The sequence below is a fragment of the Indicator indicator genome, chromosome 2 (assembly GCF_027791375.1).
Source record: "Indicator indicator isolate 239-I01 chromosome 2, UM_Iind_1.1, whole genome shotgun sequence".
Taxonomy (NCBI): Eukaryota; Metazoa; Chordata; class Aves; order Piciformes; family Indicatoridae; genus Indicator; species Indicator indicator.
Window position 1 is genome coordinate 60,201,580 of NC_072011.1, and position 21,302 is coordinate 60,222,881.

Below are 21,302 nucleotides of genomic sequence, written 5' to 3' on the forward strand. Positions count from 1 at the left end.
TACCTCATCTCCTGGGGAGGAAAAAGACACAGAACTGCATTATTATTTGAGATAAACTTGCACAGCTGCAAGTAGGAATATTCAGAGTCCCAGAGCTGGCAGGCTGCCTTCCCGAGATTTGTGAGCTAAATCTCTTGAATGCTCCAGCTCCAGCCTGCTGACCACCAAGCACCCCACTTGCTTTTGGCCACAAGTAAAGCCAGCATTTTCTCATCAGACTGGCTACCAGATTCTCCTGCACACACGTAGGTTGAACTCCTGACTCCCATCCTGAGGTGGGCAGCAAAGCTATCAAAGAAAAATAATGCCTTCAGTGTGTGATCAGGTCTGCTCTTTCTTTTTCTTTCATAAAGATCCTTCCAGATGAACACTAACAGCCCCAGACGGAAAAGACCACACCTGCAGTAAGAAAAGCTTGTGTCTTTATTCAAGGCTGGCAATTAAGTGGCCTCAGCACTCCTCAACAGCTACAACATTTCCTTCTGAAGCTCTGATAATCTTTGTGTCCTTGGCACAGCTCTGTAATAACCAGACAAGTTCTGGAATTGCTCCTGGCTCATAGGTAGGTTTCTGATGAAAAGCTAAATTTGAACTAGCAAAAAATAGCCATCCTGCTGTTCACATGAAATCACACTACCTGTAACTCAGTTTGCAAGCAGCACTGACATATGGAGACTAAACTCTGCCTTATCCTCTCTTGCCTGTATCCCACAGCAGCAGGGGGGAGGGAAGTGAAGTGTAGAAGAGAAAATAGTTGAAAAGTTGAGTCTTAAAAATCCCACTATCTTGCACCTTTCTTCCTTGAGTGTTAAAGGGCATGAGAAAAAAAAAATCAAATCCTTTTTCTTGCAGATGCATAACTCCCTTTCTGAAGCACAGAGGAGAAGATGCTGCCCAGAGCTGCTCCAGTCAGGATGCTCCATCACTCTGGATTAAAGCACACAAGTACTCCTGTGACCCTGAGACAGGCAAATCTGCTCACACAGGAGCAGCTCTAGCAGCCTCCAACTGCAATTCCAAAATAAAAACAGCCTTTCTTCAGCACACTGCAGACGTGGTGTGGTGATGCACCATACCCAGGGTGGAAAGAGTGGACACTCAATGAATAAAACCCAAGAAGTACTGAATGAAAGCAGGAATCAGATTCAAAGTAAAGAAGTGGTCCCCCCTGCAGGTGGCAGCTCAGTGAGGAAGGGGAGACACTGAAAGTTGAACAGGGTCAAGAGAAAACCAGAGAAGTTCCTGGAAGAGACCACTGATATTTTTATGCCTGTTAGCCACAGGTGGGGACAGAAGACTGAGTAAAGGGCATCTCAAAGGGGCTGTAAGTACCAGCCCTTCCAGTCCCTTCCAAGAACCGCCCTTGTTCTATCAACAGTTAAAGCAGTTTGATCCAATACAAATTGTGTGTCTCATTGCAGTATCTGATCCTTTAAAATTGATTCTCATTGTCCATTTTATGTATAAATCTGTAGTTTTGGATAGCTTGTGCTTGAACCAACGGAATTTGCAAACCCAGCTATACATTTATTTTTTCAATTACTTTATGTAACAGACTTTTCCATTCACACACTTCTCCAGACACAGCTACCAAACACATGTACCCAACTGCGCTGTTTGTAAATGCAAAGCTATTTTTGGCTTTTAAAAGTAGAATGCATTCAAATTTAAAGACCAAAAAGGTGTTATACAGAACCCAAACCTCTCCAACAAGCCTATGTTTTTTTCCCTCTTTCAGCGCTCTGCCACCCTCAAAGTGCAGGATTTTTTCCTTCTGTCTATGTATTTTTTCCTTCTGTCTATGTGGAACCTCCTGTATTACAGTTGGTGTTCATTGCCCTTTGTCCTGGTACTGGACACCAAGAAGAGTCTGGGTCCATCCTTCTGACTTGCCCTTTAGCTACTGATCAGCATGAATGAGATTCCCCCCTCAGCCTTCTCTTCTCCAGGCTAAACAGCCCCAGCTCTCTCAGCCTTTCTTCATAAGGTAGATGTCTCAGTCCCCTCAACATCTTAGTGGCTCTCTGCTGGACTCTCTCCAGCAGTTCTTTGTCCTTCTTGAACTGGGGAGTCTAACACTGAATACAGTTCTTGAGCTACCATTAAACATCCTGCATTTCAAGGGGAATCTAAACTTGTATCTGGATGCTTTCAAACTGTCCCAGTGCAAGGAGTACATTATATACAAATCAACACATTCTTTCTTTCTCACAAAGCATGACCAACTCAGAGGCTCCAGTTAAACTGTAACCTCACCCCAGCTTCTGATTACGTTACAAACCCACCAAAATATGCAAGAGTTATCACCAGTCAGGCATGAAGAGCAGGCCTGTGGTGTATTTGACTCAAGCATTACCATCCAGCCAGCAAACAAGATCTCCCCCTACCCCAAAGCTCCACACAGGTACACATGTAAAAATTTGGTAACAAATCCCTTGGATTAGGTGCCCCCCCCGCCTTTTTTTTTTCCCTGATGGAGTTACTAAAGCTTTGCTGAATTGATGTAAGTGCATCATAAAACAACAAAAAATTATGGTATGGGTCAAAGATTTTTGTGTCTGCATTGTGCCAGTTCTATGCCATCTCAATGCTTACACTTCCTAGCATGGAAGTAAAATACTATGCATTTTGTTTGTAGAGTCAGGAACTCTCTCAATACTGTAAAAAAAAAAAGCATTTTATTGAAAATTTCTAAAAGGACACAAAGACCACAACTAAAGCAGGAATCTGGCACAGAATGTGCTCAGAATTATTCATTAGGGTTTTTTTAAAATGAAATAACTACAATCCAAGAAAAAAAAAAAACCAGCCTAAATAAATCAGTAGAAGTATCAGTAAGCTCCCAGACAAGGAAAAAACAAGGTAGTTCTTGCAACATAAAAAAATAGCTGCATCCTGTTCTCACACCTTTCATGATGTCGCTTTCTTTCGGGAAATGATTTCGTTCACAAAACTGTTGTTCTTTGCCAACACATCATTCCTCAGCTCTTTCAGCTTCATTTTGATGTCTTCTTCTGACATATCTGTCAGGGGCAATGCTTTCACTTGACAAAGAAAATCCTGAATTATCTTTTCACCTTTCTGAAACGGGAGGAGATGAAAAAGAAAAACAGAAAGGATGTTTAGAGTACAAGTAGGATTTTTTTTTTTCCAAATTCCCCAAAGAAACAAATTATTATTCATCACCAAGAAACTCATTGCAGGCAAAACTTCTGGTTACTTTTGCACTTGCTGTGGTGTTTCCAACAACAGAACAGTCCCCCTACCAGGATGATTGAGGGACTGGAACACTGCCCTGTGAGGAGAGGCTGAGAGACCTGGGGCTGGTTAGTCTGGAAAAGAGAAGGCTGAGAGGGGATTTAAGAAATGTTTATAAACATCTGAGGGCTGTCAAGAGGGAGGGGACAAGCTCTGCTCAGTTGCAGCCTCTCATAGAACAAGGGGTAATGGATATAAACTGCAGCACAGGAGGTTCTCAACATCTGAGGTTCCTCAACATGAGGAGGAACTCCTTCACTCTGAGGGTCACAGAGCACTGGAACAGGCTGCCCAGGGAGGTTGTGGAGTCTCCTTCTCTGGAGACTTTCAAGACCCATCTGGATGCCTTCCTGTGTAACCTGTGCTAGGTTCTATGGTCCTGCTCTGTCAGGAGAGTTGGACTTGGTGATCTTCAGAGGTCCCTTCCAACCCCTAACATCCTGTGAACCTGTGAATCCAGTTTGCACTGGTATCAGGAGTTCTTTGTCCTTTCAATCCATCAGCAAAAAGCACCAGCTGATCAGGAGAAATACAATACTTAACACTGAGAGCTCCTGAATGTGTTCCACACTTCATTCCAGTGTGTGACCACAGTCAGGTGATGATTGCTAGCAATAACAGCATCAGAGAGGCTGCATTATCCAAACTTTACTTTTTGGAGGAACTGTAAATCAAACCCAACGTTTCAACATGCAAAAGGAAAGAACAAATTGTAACCAAGCAACTGAAGAGTGGCTGTCTCCAAGGAGAACAGATGATAATTAAGCTTTATGCATATGCTTTTATACAAACAGGCACAGTAGAACTTCTAAACAATCTGAATTGAAGAGCAAAAAAGAAACATTTCAACGAACAGTATTCAGGCACCCTGTACCAGAAAATTTGCCAGAATATTGGGCAAATTTTGTCTAGTCCTCTAATGCTAAAAAGCATTTTTGCTTTTTAGAACTCTACTGAAGTTTTCTTACTTTGATTTTATCATTTAAGACTAATGCAATATGCTTTCACTGCAGGAATCTCCAAAGGACTTTTCCCTCTAAACATGACCCTTGCTATCAATTCAGACTGGGGGATGAGGTGTTAAAAAGCAGCCCTGTGCAAAAGGACTTAGGGTGCTGATGGACAAGAAGCTGGACATGAGCAGACAGTGTGAGCTTGCAGCCCAGAAGGCCAATGGCATCCTGGGCTGCATCAAAAGATGTGTGGCCAGCAGATCCAGAGAGGTGATTCTGCCACTTTGCTCTGGTGAGACCTCACCTGGAATACTGTGTACAGGCCTGGAGCCCTCAATACAGGAAGGACCTGGACCTCATGGAGAGGGTGCAGAGGAGGGACACAAAAATGATCAGGCACCTCTGCTACGAGGACAGGCTGAGGGAGCTGGGGGTGTTCAGCCTGGAGAAGGGGAGGCTCCTGGGAGACCTAATAGCAGCCTGCCAGTATCTGAAGGTACTCCAGTGCCTCCAGCCTAGAGGAAGGCTGGAGAGAGAATGCCTGAAGTGACAGGAAAAGGGGCAGTGGCTTCAAACTAGATAATAACAGATTTATATTGGATGTTAGGAACAAGTTCTTTACTATGAGGGTGGTAGAATACTAGAGCAGGTTGTCCAGGGAGGTAGTTGAGGCCCCTTCTCTGGAGATATTCAAGGTGAGGCTCAATGAGGCCCTGGGCAGCCTGTTCTAGTTGGGGATGTCTCTGATGACTGTGGGGAGGTCAGACTGGATGACCTTTGGAGGTCCCTTCTGGCCTGGACCATTCTATGATTCTGTGAAGTTAAGAAAGGCACAATGGGCATGGCACCTAAAGCTATGTCATTCTGCTGCCTAGAGAGTCTACGAAGTATTATGTGTTTCTGAAATACACAGGAATAAAACACTGTGCTGTATTTGTTCCAAGTGTTTGCCATGTCAATTTATTTTACACCAATTTAAGACCATGAGCCCTCAAATAAGGGACAGCAAAAACAGGAGCAACCCAACCTGCAGAGCCAAAAATCATCTAAACAAAACAAAAGCTGTAACTTAAGTCCCAAGAAACAATGCATGCAAAGGAATGAGCCAACAAAAATGACGAACACAAAATTGTGGCTTGGGTCACAGCATAAATAAACCACTACAGGACAGCTGAAGACATGGCCCTATGGATGACTTCAGTTGCATGTCAATCATACTAACTGCTAATCATTAAAGAAAAGAAAAAAAAAAAAAATCAGTTTTAGTCTCAGGACTATGTTTTAAGATAAAATTCTTGCTTGGAATGAATCTAAACCAAACCCTTGGGACATCCCATCAACTTCTAACCAACTTCATAGCTAAACAATTTTGTTATGGAAAATATTAGGTTATATTATCAATTATATTATCAATGAGGTTATAATTATCCTCCATCTTTGAGAGATCTGAATCCTTAAACTTCACTACAGTTATTCCAGCTAAATGCATTTTATAAAACATTCTTGATATCAAACCTCTCTTTCTCTGCAGAATTTCTTGGCTGGTGGTTCTCCCTCAGATTTCTCGGACTTGCCAATGTTTTGAAATTCCTCCAGCTCCAATGCTTTCTCTCTTGCACTTTCTATCACATGTTTTGGGAAAGCAGCCAGCTCTGCCACATGTATTCCAAAACTCTGGTCACAAACACCTGGATGCACAGAAAAGAAAACAAGAAAAAATTCTCAAGAGATAATACATAGGGATCACAGAATGTTAAGGGTTGGAGAGACCTCAAAAGGTCATCCAGTTCAGCCCCTGCTGCCAGAGCAGGATCATCTAGAGGAAGTCACACAGGAATGCATCAAGGCAGGTTTTGAATGTCTCCAGACACAGAGACTCCACAACCTCTCTGGGCAGCCTGTTCCAGTGTTTTGCCATCCTCACAATGAAAAAGTGTTTCCTTATGTTCACATGGAACCTTATATGCTCCCAGCTTGCACCCACTGCCCCTTGTCCTGTCATTGGACATCACTGAGCACAGCCTGGCTCTGTCCTCCTGATACTGCCCTTCTCATCTTTATGAACATAAATGAGGTCACCCCTTGGTCTCCTCTTCTCCAAGCCCCAACTATCTCAGCTTTTCCTCAGCAAGAGATGTTCCACTCCCTTCAGCATCTTTGAGGGTCTGTGCTGGACTCTTTCAAGCGGATCCCTGAAGTTCTTCTTGACCTGAGGGGCCCAAAACTGGGCACTATATTCCAGATGTGGCCTCATCAGGGCAGAGGAAAAGGGGAGGAAAAACCTCTCTGGACCCACTAGCCACACTCTTTCTAATCCACCCCAGGATACCATTGGCTTTCTTGGCCACAAGGACTCACTGCTAGCTCATGGCCATCCTTTTGTCCACCAGGACCCCCAGGGGTCCCTCTCCTCTGTGCTGCTGTCCAAGAGGTCAATCCCAACCTACGGAGCTGTTCCTTCCCAGATGCAAGGACGATAAGGAACAAACTTGCCATAGTTCTCTGTTGTGAAGAATTAAATATGTGACACTGTTTGATTCTCCCAACATGGTGCAGTACACCTTTTAGACCACACACAATTAACACAGAATAAAGAATATGCACACAGAAACACACAGACAGAATGTTAGGGGCTGGAAGGGACCTCGAAAGATGCTCTTATTTAATTAAGCTCTCTTAAAGCCATAATTGCAGGGCTCCAAAAAGTGCTTCAGGAAGAAAGGCAAAACTCTGCAGGCAGAAAGAATTTCCCTCCAGTACTTGAATGAAATCGAATAATGGTTTTTATTAAAGTACTTCAGCACAATCTGTAGAATATTGTAATTTGCATGATTCACTTTTTCATATGTATTTTTTTCTAAATTCATATATATGTGTGTGTCTATGTATATATAAAAATTATTTTAAATGTGGCATTCTCAATCATCCTCCTCCTCCTTTCCATTAGTACCAACTCCTCAGTCTCCAGGAGCCATCTTTTAATTATACCAAAACCTTTCAGCTTTAAAATTCACACTCACTTCAATTAATACACTGGTTATAACATTTGGTTGAAAATGAAAAGTTCTCAGAATTGCCCAAAATATATCAGTTATACAGTTATACAAAATAATTTTCACTTCAGTATCAAAAGCCCCCTGATACAATCTGTCAACTGCAATCCTGATTGGCCACCCACAAATACTACTGCATCCTTTTAATGCTGCTCTCCAGCAAGGGGTTATGACTAAATTAATTACCCATGTAAAATGACACTTAACCAATCATCTACTAAATGCTAGCTAACTGAAAAACAGGTAAAGGAAAACAGCATTTAGATTTTTTTTTTCTGGTTTATTAACCTTGTAATCTCTCAAGTTTCTTAATGGAAATTAATATTTTTAAGCAGAAATTAGTCTTCTTGATTTTCTACTAAAAGTAGATGTCTCCCCAGACAAAGCTAACTGAGGTCTTTGCTCAGAGAGCTCACAATACTTTCTGTGACATCTCTTCCAGTGATTCTGCCACACTTGAAGCATGATGACAGAGGTGAAAATACTGTATAAAAGTTCCTTGTCCTGCATTCAGATTGTTACACATTTCGAATTACATGAAACTTGCTACTTGTTTCAAAACACAGCTGTAGCTGAGCTGCCTCTATGCATATCCTTGCCTGAACTCTTCCAAAAGTGGAAGAGCACAACACTAAATGCAAGAACATACACAAAAGGCACTCAATTTGAGACCAGGTGTTTTAAGATGAAGATTTTGTAATGCTCTCTCTCATCTGACAGAGTTTTAAGTAGATGGATACTAATTATTTGGTCACAACAACCCCATGCAATGCTCCAGGCTTGGGGCAGAGCAGTTGGAAAACTGCCGAGCAGATAAAAACCTGGAGGTATTGATTGACAGCCAGCTGAACACAAGCTAACATGTGCCCAGGTGGCCAAGAAGGCCACCAGCATCCTGGCTTGGATCAGGAGTAATGTGACCAGCAGAACCAGGGAAGAAATTGTCCTCCTGTACTCAGCACTGGTGAGGCCATACCTTGAGTGCTGGGTTCAGTTTTGGGGCCCTCACTACAAGAAAGACATTGAGGGGCTGGAGCAGGTCCAGAGAAGGGCAACAAAGCTGGTGAAGGATATGGAGAACAGGACTGGTGAGGAACAGCTGAGGGAACCAGGGTTGTTCACTCCGGAGAAACAGAGGCTGAAGGGAGACCTTATTAGTCTCTACAATTCCCTGGAAGGAGGTTGTAGTGAGGTGGTAGTCAGTCTCTTCTCCCTAGTAACAACTGAGAGGACATGGCCTCAAGCTGGCACCAGGGGAGGTTTAGACTGGATATCAGCAGAGATTTCTGCACTTGAAGGGTTCTCAAACACTGGAACAGGCTCCCCAGGGAGGTGGTTGATCCCACATGCCTGGAGGTGTTTAAAACACACAGAAAAGCAGTGATGAGAGACATGGTTTAGCACCAGCCTTGGAAGAGTTAGATAATGGTTGGACTGGATGATCTTAAAGGCCTTTTCCAGCCAAAATGATTCTGTGATTCTGTTGGGCCTCAATGCTCAACCGCACTGCCAAGAAAATGGATCAGATGAAAGATGCACATGTATAAAGACAAGGTAAGGGACTCAAAATTGGTAAAACAGATCAAACAGGTCTATGAAACTGGGCTTTTAGAGTCTTCACCAAAACAACCTCATAGAGGTTTTACAAAAAAAAAAAAAAAAAAGGAAAAAAAGAGGGGAGGGAGAAATGCTGAATAAAGAGAATTCACCTTAGTATTAGGGGATATCATTGTAAGAGCTGCTATTCCAAAGGGTTTAGATGGTAGAAGGGTTAGATGTAGTGTGTATTATTACTTCTGTCCCCAAAGTAAGCACTCAAAATAAGGCACCTAAATAAAGATGGCTCGTTGAAGACACTGCACATCACCAGCTCTCGCTGCAATGCAAACGCTCCTGCTTCCAATGTAGGACTATACTTGTCTGCACTTCCTGTGCCACACTAAGTCATATTTTAAGCATTGCTTTCAGCAAGGCACTCAGAAGGATCTAAACATTTGCTTGGTGGAAGGAGCTTGACACGTGCCAGAGAAAAGGGGAAGCAGCAAACTATGAAAGAACCACAGCCACTGCCTCTCTACTGGAACCAGCTGGGTACCAGGGCCACAGCAATTTGCTACTCAGAAGCAAAGCCTGGGCACTGCTTAGGAAATGCCTGAACAGAGAGGAAAACAGAGGCAATTTCTAAGGAATCAAGATCTCAAAAAACAAGGACACAGAGTTAAAAGCAGCAAAACTCTGGCAGCCTGAAATATTCTAACCAGCTTTAAGTAGAATCTCAGTAAAGCCAGGGGAGAGCAGTCCTTCTGGTCATGCTTTGATTCCCCTTGTTCAAAGCAGTCTCCCAGCTTTACAGGGAAGTACCTGAAATCTAGCTGCAAGATTGTAACCATAGGGGAATACAAAATTAGAAGAGGTTATAGAAGTAATCAAAAGGGAAGAAATGAAACAGTTTCACAGACATAAACCATAAGATAAGAGTAGGAAAAAGTCAATTAGTAACATCACAAGAGTAGAACTAGAATAGTAGTACCACTTGAGGGAGGCTCAGATCAGGATATAATAAAAATGCATTTACCAATTATCTAAAGACATTTAGTAGTCCAGTGATAGCCTGTGAGGATTATAAAATTTATTTTTAAAAGCATAACAAAAAATTTAATCATTGGAGAGAATATTAAGAGTAATTTCAGAACAAGGAATGAACTGGAAAGTCCTAAACTGACTAAACAAATCAGGAAATACTGGAGAGAGACATCTAGGATAACACATACTGAATGTGCACTGACCCTGAAAAACTGAGTTATTATGAGCTAGGCAAATGAGCAAGTATTTGGTATTGTGTCAATGTGACAAAACAGCTTTTAAAATGAGGAATGAAGTTCAGCAATTGTACCTGTAAGACGAAATCCTAAATTAAAGGTAAGAAAACAACAGTCTCCAGGACTTGAGACAGAATCTGAATTGAAAATACCTTTAAGATCATCAAGCGCAACCATTACCTAACTACCAAGCCTGGTGCCAAACCATGCAGCCTTTGCACCACATCTACCCCACTGAGCAGCTGGATTAAAAGGTATTTTTAAGTGAAAACACAGTGTAACATTACTCTGCCCACACCTTAAACCAAAGCATCAGTCCAGAGGTTGACAGCCTGACTGGAACAACTCTTACAGGAACACCAAAATCACTGCAGTTTACAACTAAATTAGAATGCCATCAATGCCCACCCCTTGAAAGCCATAGCTGCACAGCCCTGCTTTATTCAACACAAATACAGGCTCTTGCTGAAGCAAGTTAACAGTGGATTGGAGATACAAAGAAGCAGGAGAAACCCTCTTAAGAGGGTAAGTTAACAGATCTGAAGTTAACAGGTGGAATTTACATCAAATTAAACACTGTCTAATTGAATACCAGAAGAAATAACTGGATCCGCTAGGGGAATTTGATTAAACACATCTGACTTATCTTACACTAAGAAAACAGCCTATGTGTTGTTTTACCTTGATGCCATTTTCTAATAACTAAATACATTCTTTTTCCTGTGTCAAATTATTGCACAAATCTGGCAACATCCCCCTTCAATGACTAAGCTTTATTACAACGAAGTAGGCATTATTAAAAAGTACACGTAAAAGTCACACTCATTTCTTTTAAAGCAACAGTTTAAGGAATTTAAACTGTTGAGGGACTTTTTAGGGTGTCAGGTAGTGACAGCACTAGGGAGAATGGAGCAAAACTAGAAGTGGGTAGATTCAGATTGGATGTTAGGAAGAAGTTCTTCCCCATGAGGGTGGTGAGACACTGGAACAGGTTACCCAGGGAGGTGGTAGAAGCTCCATCCCTGGAAGTTTTTAAGGCCAGGCTGGATGTGGCTGTGAGCAACCTGATCTAGTGTGAGGTGTCCCTGCCCATGGCAGTGGGGTTGGAACTGGATGATCCTTGAGGTTCCAAACCCTGACAATTCTATGATTCTATGAATTTGAAGTCTTTTCTATCAAGAGGTTAAAATGGTTGATTTAGGAAAACTGAAAATAATCTTTTGGAACCCTTCTCTATACTCTTTAGAAAACAAAAAGGGATCAACCTCAAAAGCATAGACTTGAATAGTAGAAATAATGCGGAGGCCTCAACAAATAATCATCAGCATCACGAGCTGTGTTTAGAACCATAGAACATTAGAGGCTGGAAGGGACCTCTAGAGACCACTGAGTCCAACCCTCGTGCCAGAACAGGATCACCTATGGTAGTCTGCACAGCAATACATCCAGGTGGGTTTTGAAAGTCTCCAGAGAAGGAGACTCCACAACCTCTCTGGGCAACCTGTGCTCTGTCACCCCCACTGTAAAGAAGTTTCTCCTCACGTTGAGGTGAAACCTTCTATGTTCAAGCCTGTATCCACTGCTCCTTGTCTTATTATTCTGCACCACTGAAAAGAGTTTGGCCCCCTCCTCTTGACACCCACCCCTCAGATATTTATAGACATCAATCAGATCCCCTCTCAGTCTCTCCAGACTAAACAGCCCCAGGCATCTCAGCTTCTCTTCATAGGGGAGATGTTCAAGTCCCCTAATCATCCTCATGGCTCTCCATTGGACTCTCTGCAGCAGACACGGACAGAGCCCCTGCCATACACACTCTGAACACATGTATCATAAACCCTTAGCCTGGAGTACAACATGGAATTTTTAAATGGTTTGGTTGGTTGGTTTGGGTTTTTATTCCATTAAGTTTTCTCCTCTCTTACCTTCCTTGACACGATAAAGCATCGTCAGTGTGTCATCGCTGGTCAGAGCAGTGACATGGAGGTTATTCACTGTTGGCACCTGGTCAGCAAGAGCTGTCAGTTCATGGAAGTGCGTAGCAAACATGCAGAAAGCGCGGATTTTGCTAGCAATGTATTCTGAAATAGCCCAGGCTAAGCCAAAGCCATCGTAGGTAGAAGTCCCTCTTCCCAACTCATCAATGATTATCAGGGAGTTTTCAGATGCCGTCCTACAAACACAAGAGCATTTTATAACATTTTAGAACAGCCTGAACTCTGGATGTTGGGAGTACCTCAAGTCATGTTGTAGATGTATAAGCAGAAAAGAGTTAGAAGAACTTTCCTATTTACATAGTGACACACAAATGAAGTGTACACACTGTGTCACAGCGGTCATTCCTAATTTGTTTCTTTGTCAATTTGTTGACTTCGGCCTCAGAGAATCACAGAACATTAGGAGTTGGAAGTGACCTTGAAAAAAATCATCCAGAGCAGGAGCACCTAGGGCAGGTCACAGAGGAACACGAACAGGTAGGTCTTGACAGTCTCCAGAGAAGGAGACTCCACAACCTCTCTGGGCAGCATGCTCCAGTGTTTTGTCACCCTCACAGTGACAAAGTTTTTCCTTGTGTTCACAGGGAATCTCCTCTGCTCCAGCTTGCACCCATTCCCCATTGTCCTATCACTGGACATCACTAAGCAGAGCCTAGCTTTGTCCTCCTGAGTAGCAGCTCTATACGACCACTGCAACACACAGAAGGCTACCTCAAGAACTTATGAAGCTGCTAAAAAGAACTTGAGATCCTCTACTGAGATCCTAGAGAAAATGAAATGTTAAGTGTGTCTTTCTTAGAGCACCTCCTTTCCCATCAGCAAGCCCAACCAACAAAATCAAAGCAGCACAGGACTTACCTAAGGATTGAAGCAGTTTCTAACATTTCAGCCATGAAAGTAGACACACCTTTCAGCTGGCTGTCTCCAGCTCCCACCCGAGCCAGGATACAGTCCACAATGGTGATTTCTGCAGAGTTGCATGGTACAAAACACCCAATCTGGGCCATAAGAACAATCACTCCTGTCTGCCGGATGTAAGTTGACTTTCCCCCCATGTTAGGGCCTAAAGAAGATATTTTGAAAGTTAATTGAACCAACAACAACCAACCATCATCTTTTACAATTCAACAGTTCTTTTATTTTACATCCTGTTCTCCTTTAAAACAGAGAACATTTCAACTTATTACTCCTTTACCAGAAAGGAGTAGCAGATTTATCTACCAGGTGCAGCAAGTACAGCCACTACTCCTAAGGCTTGCAGCACTCAAACATAGCAGCTTTTCCAGAGAGCATTAGGGGCCTTTTTTTTCTTTTACCCTTCAGGTTGGAAAGGTCCTCAAGAGTTATCCAGTTCAACCTTTCAGGGTAAGAACATAGTTCAAATGAGATGCTCAGCACCCTGTCAAGCTGGACCTTGAAACTGTCAAATGTAGGGGAATCTACCACCTCCCTGGGGAGTTTATTCTAATGTCTAATAGTTCAAATGGTTAAATTTTTTTTGGCATCCAGTCTGAATGTCCCCAGTGGCAACTTGTGCCCATTACCCCTTGTCTTCACCATGGGACTCTTTGTAAAAGGGGAGTCTCCCTGCTCATGATAGCTCTTTATGTACTTTTACATGGTCATGAGGTCTCCCCTAAGCCTTCTCTTTTCAAGGCTGAACAACCCCAGTTCTCTCAGCCTTCCTTTATATGCCAGGGCTTCCTGTCCTCTGATCATTCTTGTGGCCCTTCTCTGGACCCTTTCCAGCCTGTCTGCATCCTTCTTGTATAGTGGGGACCAAAACTGTGCACAGTGCTCAGGGTACAGCCTGGCCAGCACTGAGTAGAGTGGGAGAATAACATCTTTGTCCCTGCTGGGGATACCCTAATGAATGCAACTCCTGCTGGCTTCCTTTGCCACTGCAGCACACTGCTCACTCATGTTGAGCCTTTTGTCCACCGAGATCCCCAGGTTCCTCTCTCCACAGTGCTGCTCTCAAGCCAGGTAGCTCCCAAGCTGAGCTGCATTGCTGGGTTATGTGTTCCCAAGTGCAAGACCCTACACCTTGCCTTCATTAAACTTCATACAGCTCCTTCTTGCCCACTTGACCAGCCTGTCAAGATCTTCCTGGAGGGTAGCTCATCCTTCTAGAGTGTCAACTTCCCTACTTATTTTTGTGTCATCAGCAAACTTCATCAGGATGCTCTTAATTGTAATATCCCTGTCTAAAACTAACAAGCTCTAATCTAAAAGTCATCAATATTGCTGCTTAAAAATGCAAATTATTTGCTTTCACTTGAAATAATAATTATGATTAGTCTGTAAAAATTACAGACTGGGTAAAAGCTAATGAGTGATTTAAAGTGATTTAAATTGCAATTTAAAGGGATTCTGGATCAGCAAACCCAGGTATCATTAAGTTAATTTTAACTGAAGTACAAATGAAACAAAAGGCATTTTCCAGCAAACTGATCATTAAACCCAATTTTACACTTTTGCTACTCAGAATGCATGTCGAGGACATCTGGATGAAAATTCCATTTTATCTATAAACACTAAAAAATGTTTTCCTGTGTAGTAAAATTATCTTAATTATACCAAAGAATTGAGGGGGGAAAGGGTACAGTGATTGAAACACATTTTGCATTTCACATTGACTTTAACACTAAATAAAGAAAACATTAACAAAGAGACTGCTTAAAATCTTGCCTAGAGAATGTGCCTGGCATGGCTACAGTACAACTGATGGCTAGTGGAATTTTCCAAATCACTTAAGCAGGTTCAAGGTTTCCCAGGCTCTGGAGGTTGCCTGGCTTGTGGAGTTATATTCACTAAAGCAAAGAATATATCTACTAAGGACTAATTTCTTATTTCATATTGTCCAAACAGTCTCTGTTCTTCCCCAAAATGACTATTGCTAACCTAGCAATCACCTTCTCCAAAGAGTGTACTATAACTACAATCAAAACAACTAATTCCATGACTATTTGTTTGGAAGATGAGAAATATGTGTATGTGCACTAACATGTACAATATCCACTAAAGGAAACATTTCACAAGAACACTGTGGATGCTTTCTCTTTTTTTTTAAACTATATTAAGAGCTTACAAATACCCTCCCATCTTTTTCAGAGCTAAATCTTATCCCCCACACAGAAAATTGAATAACTTGCTAGCTGCTTACCCTTTGATGATTAGAGAAATTTTGACAGAGTTTTATAGAATTTTTGGTTTCACAGAGTGGCTTGATTTGGAACTTTAAAGATCACCAACTTCCCACCCCTTCTAGACCTCCCACTAGAACAGGTTGCTCAAAGCCTCATCCAGCCTGCTCTTAAACACTTCCAGGGATGAGGTGTCCACAACTTCTCTCAGCAACCTGTTCCAGTGTCTCACCATCCTCACAATAAGGAACTTCTTCCTAATGCCCACCCTAAATCTACCCTGCTCTAGTTTAAAACCATTGCCCCTCATGCTCTCACCACAGGCCCTTATGAACAATCCCTTCCTAGCTTTCCTGTAGCCCCCTTCTGGTACTGGAAGACTGTTAGAAGATCTCCCCAGAGCCTTCTCTTCTCTGGGCTGAACAGACCTAACTCTCTCAGCCTGTCCTCAAAGGAAAGGTGCTCCAGCCCTCTGAATCATCTTCACTGCCCTTCTCTGGATCCTCTCCAACAGATCCATACCTATCTTGTGTTGAGGGCTCCAGAGCTGGAGGCAGTACTCCAGGCAAGGCCTCACAACAGCAGAGGGACAGAATCACTTCCCTTGTCCTGCTGGCCACCCATCTTTTGATGAAGGCCAGAATACTGTTTGTTTGCTTGTTGTTTGTTTAGTTCTTTTAAAGACATCACTACTGGAAATACTGGAGACATTTAAAATGTGAATAACAAAGGAAAGAGGGACCAGAAACATTTACCAGTAATAATGTGGAACATCTGCTTGCCCTTCTCAAACGTAACATCATTGGGGATGAAGGCCACCTCATCTTGTACTTCAATGCAAGGATGCCTGGCACCTTTCAGCACAATCCTTCCTTGTCCCTTTTCCAGGATGACAGGACGGACGTAGGGCACCGGTGCTCCGTTTGACACGTGAGCGAAACTGACAATTGCATCCAGCTGAGCTATCACATCATTCATGGTCTGGATTGGCTCTGCATAACCTGGTTTTGAACAGAGAGACACAAATTCAACACAGCAATCTTTCTGTTCCTGCTGAAAAGTTATTCTAGAGCCTACACTGAGCCCATAAAACCAATTCATCTGCATTAAAAGTCAGTTTTGTTCAAGAGAGCAGCCACCTTCTAGGAGAGTCTAAGATGTAATCCTGAAGTTTCCATGCTTTGATTACAAGGGGACCTCTTCAAACTAACAGAGGAAGAAGTCAAGCCATGCTGATTCTTTTGCTTCTCATTGTCTAACGATAAAACAGCTCACCTTTGTATGGGAAGGCAAATGCTTATAATGGCTTCAGTTACAAGGTGTTTACATTCTTTCCAACTCAAAGACAAAACAAAGCCTTCTCAAAAAGTGTTCAAAGCTTTCTGTCTTCCTACAAATGCTTACAATGGCAAGATGGCTGGAAATGCAGTAAGCTTCCTTCCTCAATACACTGCATTTTGATGCTCATGCAAGCAGACAATAGAGACACAGCACTGACAACTCAGACACAGAAACCATTTATTTTGATATGAAGGAATGTATGGAGAGCTTTGTCAGACACAGTGTCTGTGACACTGGACAACTGGACTAGATGGCCCAGCATCTCCAGCACCAGTTATGTTTTGGTTTTTGTTTTATTCCAGGGAAGGGGATAAGGGACAGGAGTCAACAGAATTAAACCATCCAGCACCTACATGAATGGGATGCACCTTCAGAGGAGATGAGCACTGACTTACAGAAAGAGTCACAGAATCACAGAACGTTAAGGGTTAGAAGGGACCTTGGAAGATCATCCAGTCCAACCTCCCTGCCACAGCAGGAGCACAAAGTCACACAGGAATGCATCCAGGCAGGTTTTGTGGAGTCTCCTCTGGAGACATTCAGCTTCTCTGGGTAGACTGTCACCCTCACAGTGAAAAAGTTTGTCCTTATGTTCACACGGAATCTCCTCTGCTCCAGCCTGCATCCATTGCCCTTTGTCTTGTCATTGGACATCACTGATCGGAGCCTGGCTCCATCCTCCTGACACTGCCCTTCACATCTTTATAACCATGAATGAGGTCACCCCTCAGGCTCCTCTTCTCCAAGCTCAAGAGCCCTCAGCTCCCTCAGCTTTTCCTCAGCAGGGAGATGTTCCACTCCCTTCATCATCTTTGTGGCTCTGCACTGGACTCTTTCAAGCAGTTCTCTGAGGTCCTTGTTGAACTGAGGGGCCCAGAACCAAACACAATATTCCACATGTGGCCTCACCAGGGTAAAGAGGGAAGTGAACCTTTCCCTACCTACTAACCACACCTGTACAAAGTACATTTACTGTTCTAACATCCTTTCTTGAACTAAGTATAGATGATTAAGAAGACTTAAAATCACCTTCATTCAAGAACTACACACACAATCCAGTCTTTTTCATTGACTTTCCTCCCCTTGGGGAAGAAAAATGCTTTTTAAATACACACATATACTTCTATGCATTCTATGACTGCAAACAACAGAAGCTTTAAGCATCAGCAAAAGACTTTATTAAATGTAGTAGGTATTTAGAGATGACATATTGAAGCTAATCCCTGTGTAACATCCAATTTGCTGTCCACATAAACACACAGTTCTTATTGGTTCTGTCTGTAGTATGCTGCATACAAAACCCTACCACCTGAAAATTACCGAAACACAAAACAACAACAAAATAATCTAAAAAACTACTTATTTTGCAACATAACTGACAAGCTCCTTAGCATGACAACAGGTCACAGATGATGATGATTTCCACTGCAACTTAATCCACACTCAAATATATGAATACATCTGCTTAAAACCATGGGGGTTTAATCTTTAATAAATTACTCTTAGCTTAATATTCATTAGTACTTTCACTTTCCACTTGTCTCTTTCACAGAACAAAGATTAGTTCTGCTAGAAGCAGTGCCTCTGGGAAAGCATTTACAGAATCTTCCAGTCCAAATTCCCCAATGTCTCTTCTCCTTTTGGTGAAGGACAGTAAAGAATGCCCTGTAAGCAGGCAATTTTGGAGCAAAAGATATGGAAATTAAGTAGGAAAACTTTTTTAAAAAATTGTATAACATAAACAATTACTAATTGGATCCTATATTGCATACTAACATTCTTTCTTCACCATCCTTCACGGACCTCAGGACCCACTCTCTCAGCTCTCATCCTTTACCTCTTCTGCCTTTCACTTCGTCTGCCATTTGGGTGGAGAGTCAGGGAGAGAGGTGGAGGATAGATGTGGCCTTTACAGGCATATTTTGTTCCTTTTATGGGAAGAACATTTGCACACACCCCACCACTGCACATTTGCAGCAATGCTGACCACAGAAGACGATAGATTTCAAACTGTCAACAACTATCTAAAAGCCAAACTTCACTTTTCACACTAATTCCTTGGGGAATGTAAGGGTTTTTCCTCAATAAGAAGGATCAACAAACTAACTGCAAATCCTCCCAGCATTCCAGACAGTGACACACAGTAATACTGACATAGTCACCTGAAGCAATGTTAATGATTTCCTTTACAATTGCATCTTGAGCCTCTTCATACTCTTCTCTGTTCTTTATATATTCCTCATTGACGGAGCTCAGTTTGCTAGGAACAAAAGCACAATATTTAGAAGCTGTGATGTTCTGTCTTGACTACAATGCCAAAGTTCTGGCCTCCTCACCTATGAGTCAATACCAGTTGTCCCCATCTGTTTCAACAGCAAGGTTCAGCATAAGGACCACAAAGCAATTACTGTACCATTCTTCCACACCAGGATATCAGTAAGATTAATTCCAAGTTGAGTATCAGCCACAAGGGCCAAAACACCAATTCCAGCACCTCTGAACACCTCATTTTTAAAAATCTTAACAGTAGTTGTCTGTTATAGGTATGCTATGTGATACGGAATCAAGAATCAAGAAGAAGAATCAAGAAGGTTGGAAGAGACCTCAAGGATCATCGAGTCCAACCTGTCACCCTACACCTCATGCCTATGAATAAGTCTTGAAGCTGCATTTCTGGCCTTTTGCAAGAAGAAGATGTTATCAGTTAAAGAACTGGCAGAGAAAAACTTCTAAGCAACCATGTGATTAGCTCAGAGTCCTAGTCCTACATCAGCCATATCAGAGCTGAAGGCACTGAACTTCTTCCATTTAGTAAAAACCTCGGAGAACTGTCACCAAAACCAGGTTCTTCAAAAGAAGGTAAGTTGAAACCACGAGAGAGTTTAAACAAGTGTCTATTCTTCTCTAGCTCATTTCTGAGCACGGAGCAGAATCTGCAGGACTGAGTATGAGACACATTCTCATAGTGCATCCATAGTGGAAGCAGAAGTCAGCCTTCTGCTTCTGGTACCATCTTCAGAAGCAACTATAGCTTAACTAAGCACAGAGAATTCTGTTCTATTAGTAAGCTATGGGCTTGTTCCAGAAGAGAAAGTAAGAGACGACACAGAGCAGAGGTTCCACCAACCATCTCTGCAGTTAATGGAAAGCCTAACTTCATCATTATTTTAGATGCATAACATACTTAGAATAAAAAGAAATAAAGGAAGAAAAAAAGCTGGTTTCAAATTCAGGGTTGTTTTGAAAACAATATCCTCTGAGTGAATGTTAAAACAAAATTCAAGTTTGCACTTTGTTCATTAAAGTCAATTGGCACAAAATACACTGGTTGGCATGAAGCAGTATGTTTGCCCTCCTTTTCAGAGTAAGATTTATTACCATGAAAGTGAGTGATTAGCAGAAACAGTCACTATTAGTAATATCACTGGCTTGAAACCAACCTTGCCATGTAGGCAGTGCTCGTCAGACATGTCTGTCAACCAAGATTTCCCTCTCAATAAACTCATTTCCCTGATGCTAACTCCAGCAGGAACTGTTTTGACACATATAGCAGTACCAGTGTGGTTCGTCTGAAACAGACCATACAATGTATTGATCTCTGCTATTTTTTACCCTTCCATATATAACACATGCAGGAGACCTAAAGACTAGTTTTGTCTCCTGGATCTGCAGAATCTTGTCTGAAGGTTGCTGACTGCGGCTGGTAATTTGCAGCACTTCTTAAGGTGGATACCAGCTCTGGTACTATTTATGGCTCAGTTAACAACCTGAATGATGGGACTGAATGCACTTTCAAATATTCACAACCTTGCTGAAAGTGCAAGACCACATTAAGGGGAGCTGGCAGTAGGCTGGAGGACAAGGCTGCTTATTCATTGGGATATCTACAGACTGAAGAAATAGGTGAAGAAGAATTTCAGCACAGGCAAACGTAAAGTTCTGCACAGACTGGGGGCCAAATGGCTATAAGAGTTATTCATAAAAGAAGTTGGGGGATCCAGTGGACAAGAAGCTGAACACAAGGCAGCTGTGTGCCCCTGAAGCAGAGAAGGCCAAGCCCACACTAGCTGGAATAGTAAGAACATAGCCAGCATGTCAAAGGAAGTGATATTTCCCCTCTACTCAGTACTCATGAGAGCACATCTGCAGTACTGACTCCAGTTTTGTTTTCCCACCTGGAGCAGATGGCCACCACAGAGATTTGGAGCTGGACTACATAGCATACAAGGATAGGCTCAGAGAGATGCCTGACCAGGCTGAGAGAATGTGAAGTCAGCCTGGAGATGAGAGACACAAGACTATTGGAGCCAAACCATTAAAACCCCCAAGTTACTGCAAGCAAAATTGGCATTAGATCTGACTAAAAAAGCTTTCACAGAGTGGTTCAGCATGGGAACCTGTGCCCCAGCAGGACAACCTGGTCAAGGGTTGAAAGATGGGCACCTGGTAAAGATCTTGAGGTACCTTACCTAACTCTGAGATAGGATCTAACTTCCAAGGTGGTTCTGCTTTGAGTGAAGGGTTAGACCGATTTACCTCAGGAGATCCCCTTCAACATAAGTTATTACTTGAGTCTCTATATGCAACTTTCTATTTTGTTTGCTCTGTGTAAAAAAAAAAAACAAAAAACAAAACAATGAAGTACAAAAAGAGAAACATCTACTGACCGAGGTAGCCCTTGTTTCTTCTAAAATGTTCTAGAAGAGATAAAATTTAGAAGAAAAAAAAAAAAAAA

At 42.3% G+C, this 21,302-nt stretch overlaps 1 protein-coding gene across 4 annotated transcripts in view; it reads right to left on the minus strand.

Moving 5' to 3' along the window:
- Positions 1-2,899: 2,899 nt before the first annotated feature.
- The window catches only part of MSH2 (mutS homolog 2), a 64,730-nt gene continuing 46,327 nt past the window's right edge, over positions 2,900-21,302 (minus strand). For 3 of the 4 annotated variants that reach the window (XM_054399237.1, XM_054399235.1, XM_054399236.1), the window contains 6 exons: positions 18,730-18,827; positions 15,982-16,227; positions 12,939-13,143; positions 12,009-12,256; positions 5,727-5,899; positions 2,900-3,081 (listed from right to left, as the gene is read on the minus strand). In XM_054399237.1, coding sequence (XP_054255212.1) covers positions 2,911-3,081; positions 5,727-5,899; positions 12,009-12,256; positions 12,939-13,143; positions 15,982-16,227; positions 18,730-18,827 — 1,141 coding nt within the window. In that variant the 3' untranslated portion in view covers positions 2,900-2,910. Of the gene's footprint in view, positions 3,082-5,720; positions 5,900-12,008; positions 12,257-12,938; positions 13,144-15,981; positions 16,228-18,729; positions 18,828-21,302 lie in introns of those variants that run through there. The other variant, XM_054399238.1, reaches the window with a different exon arrangement.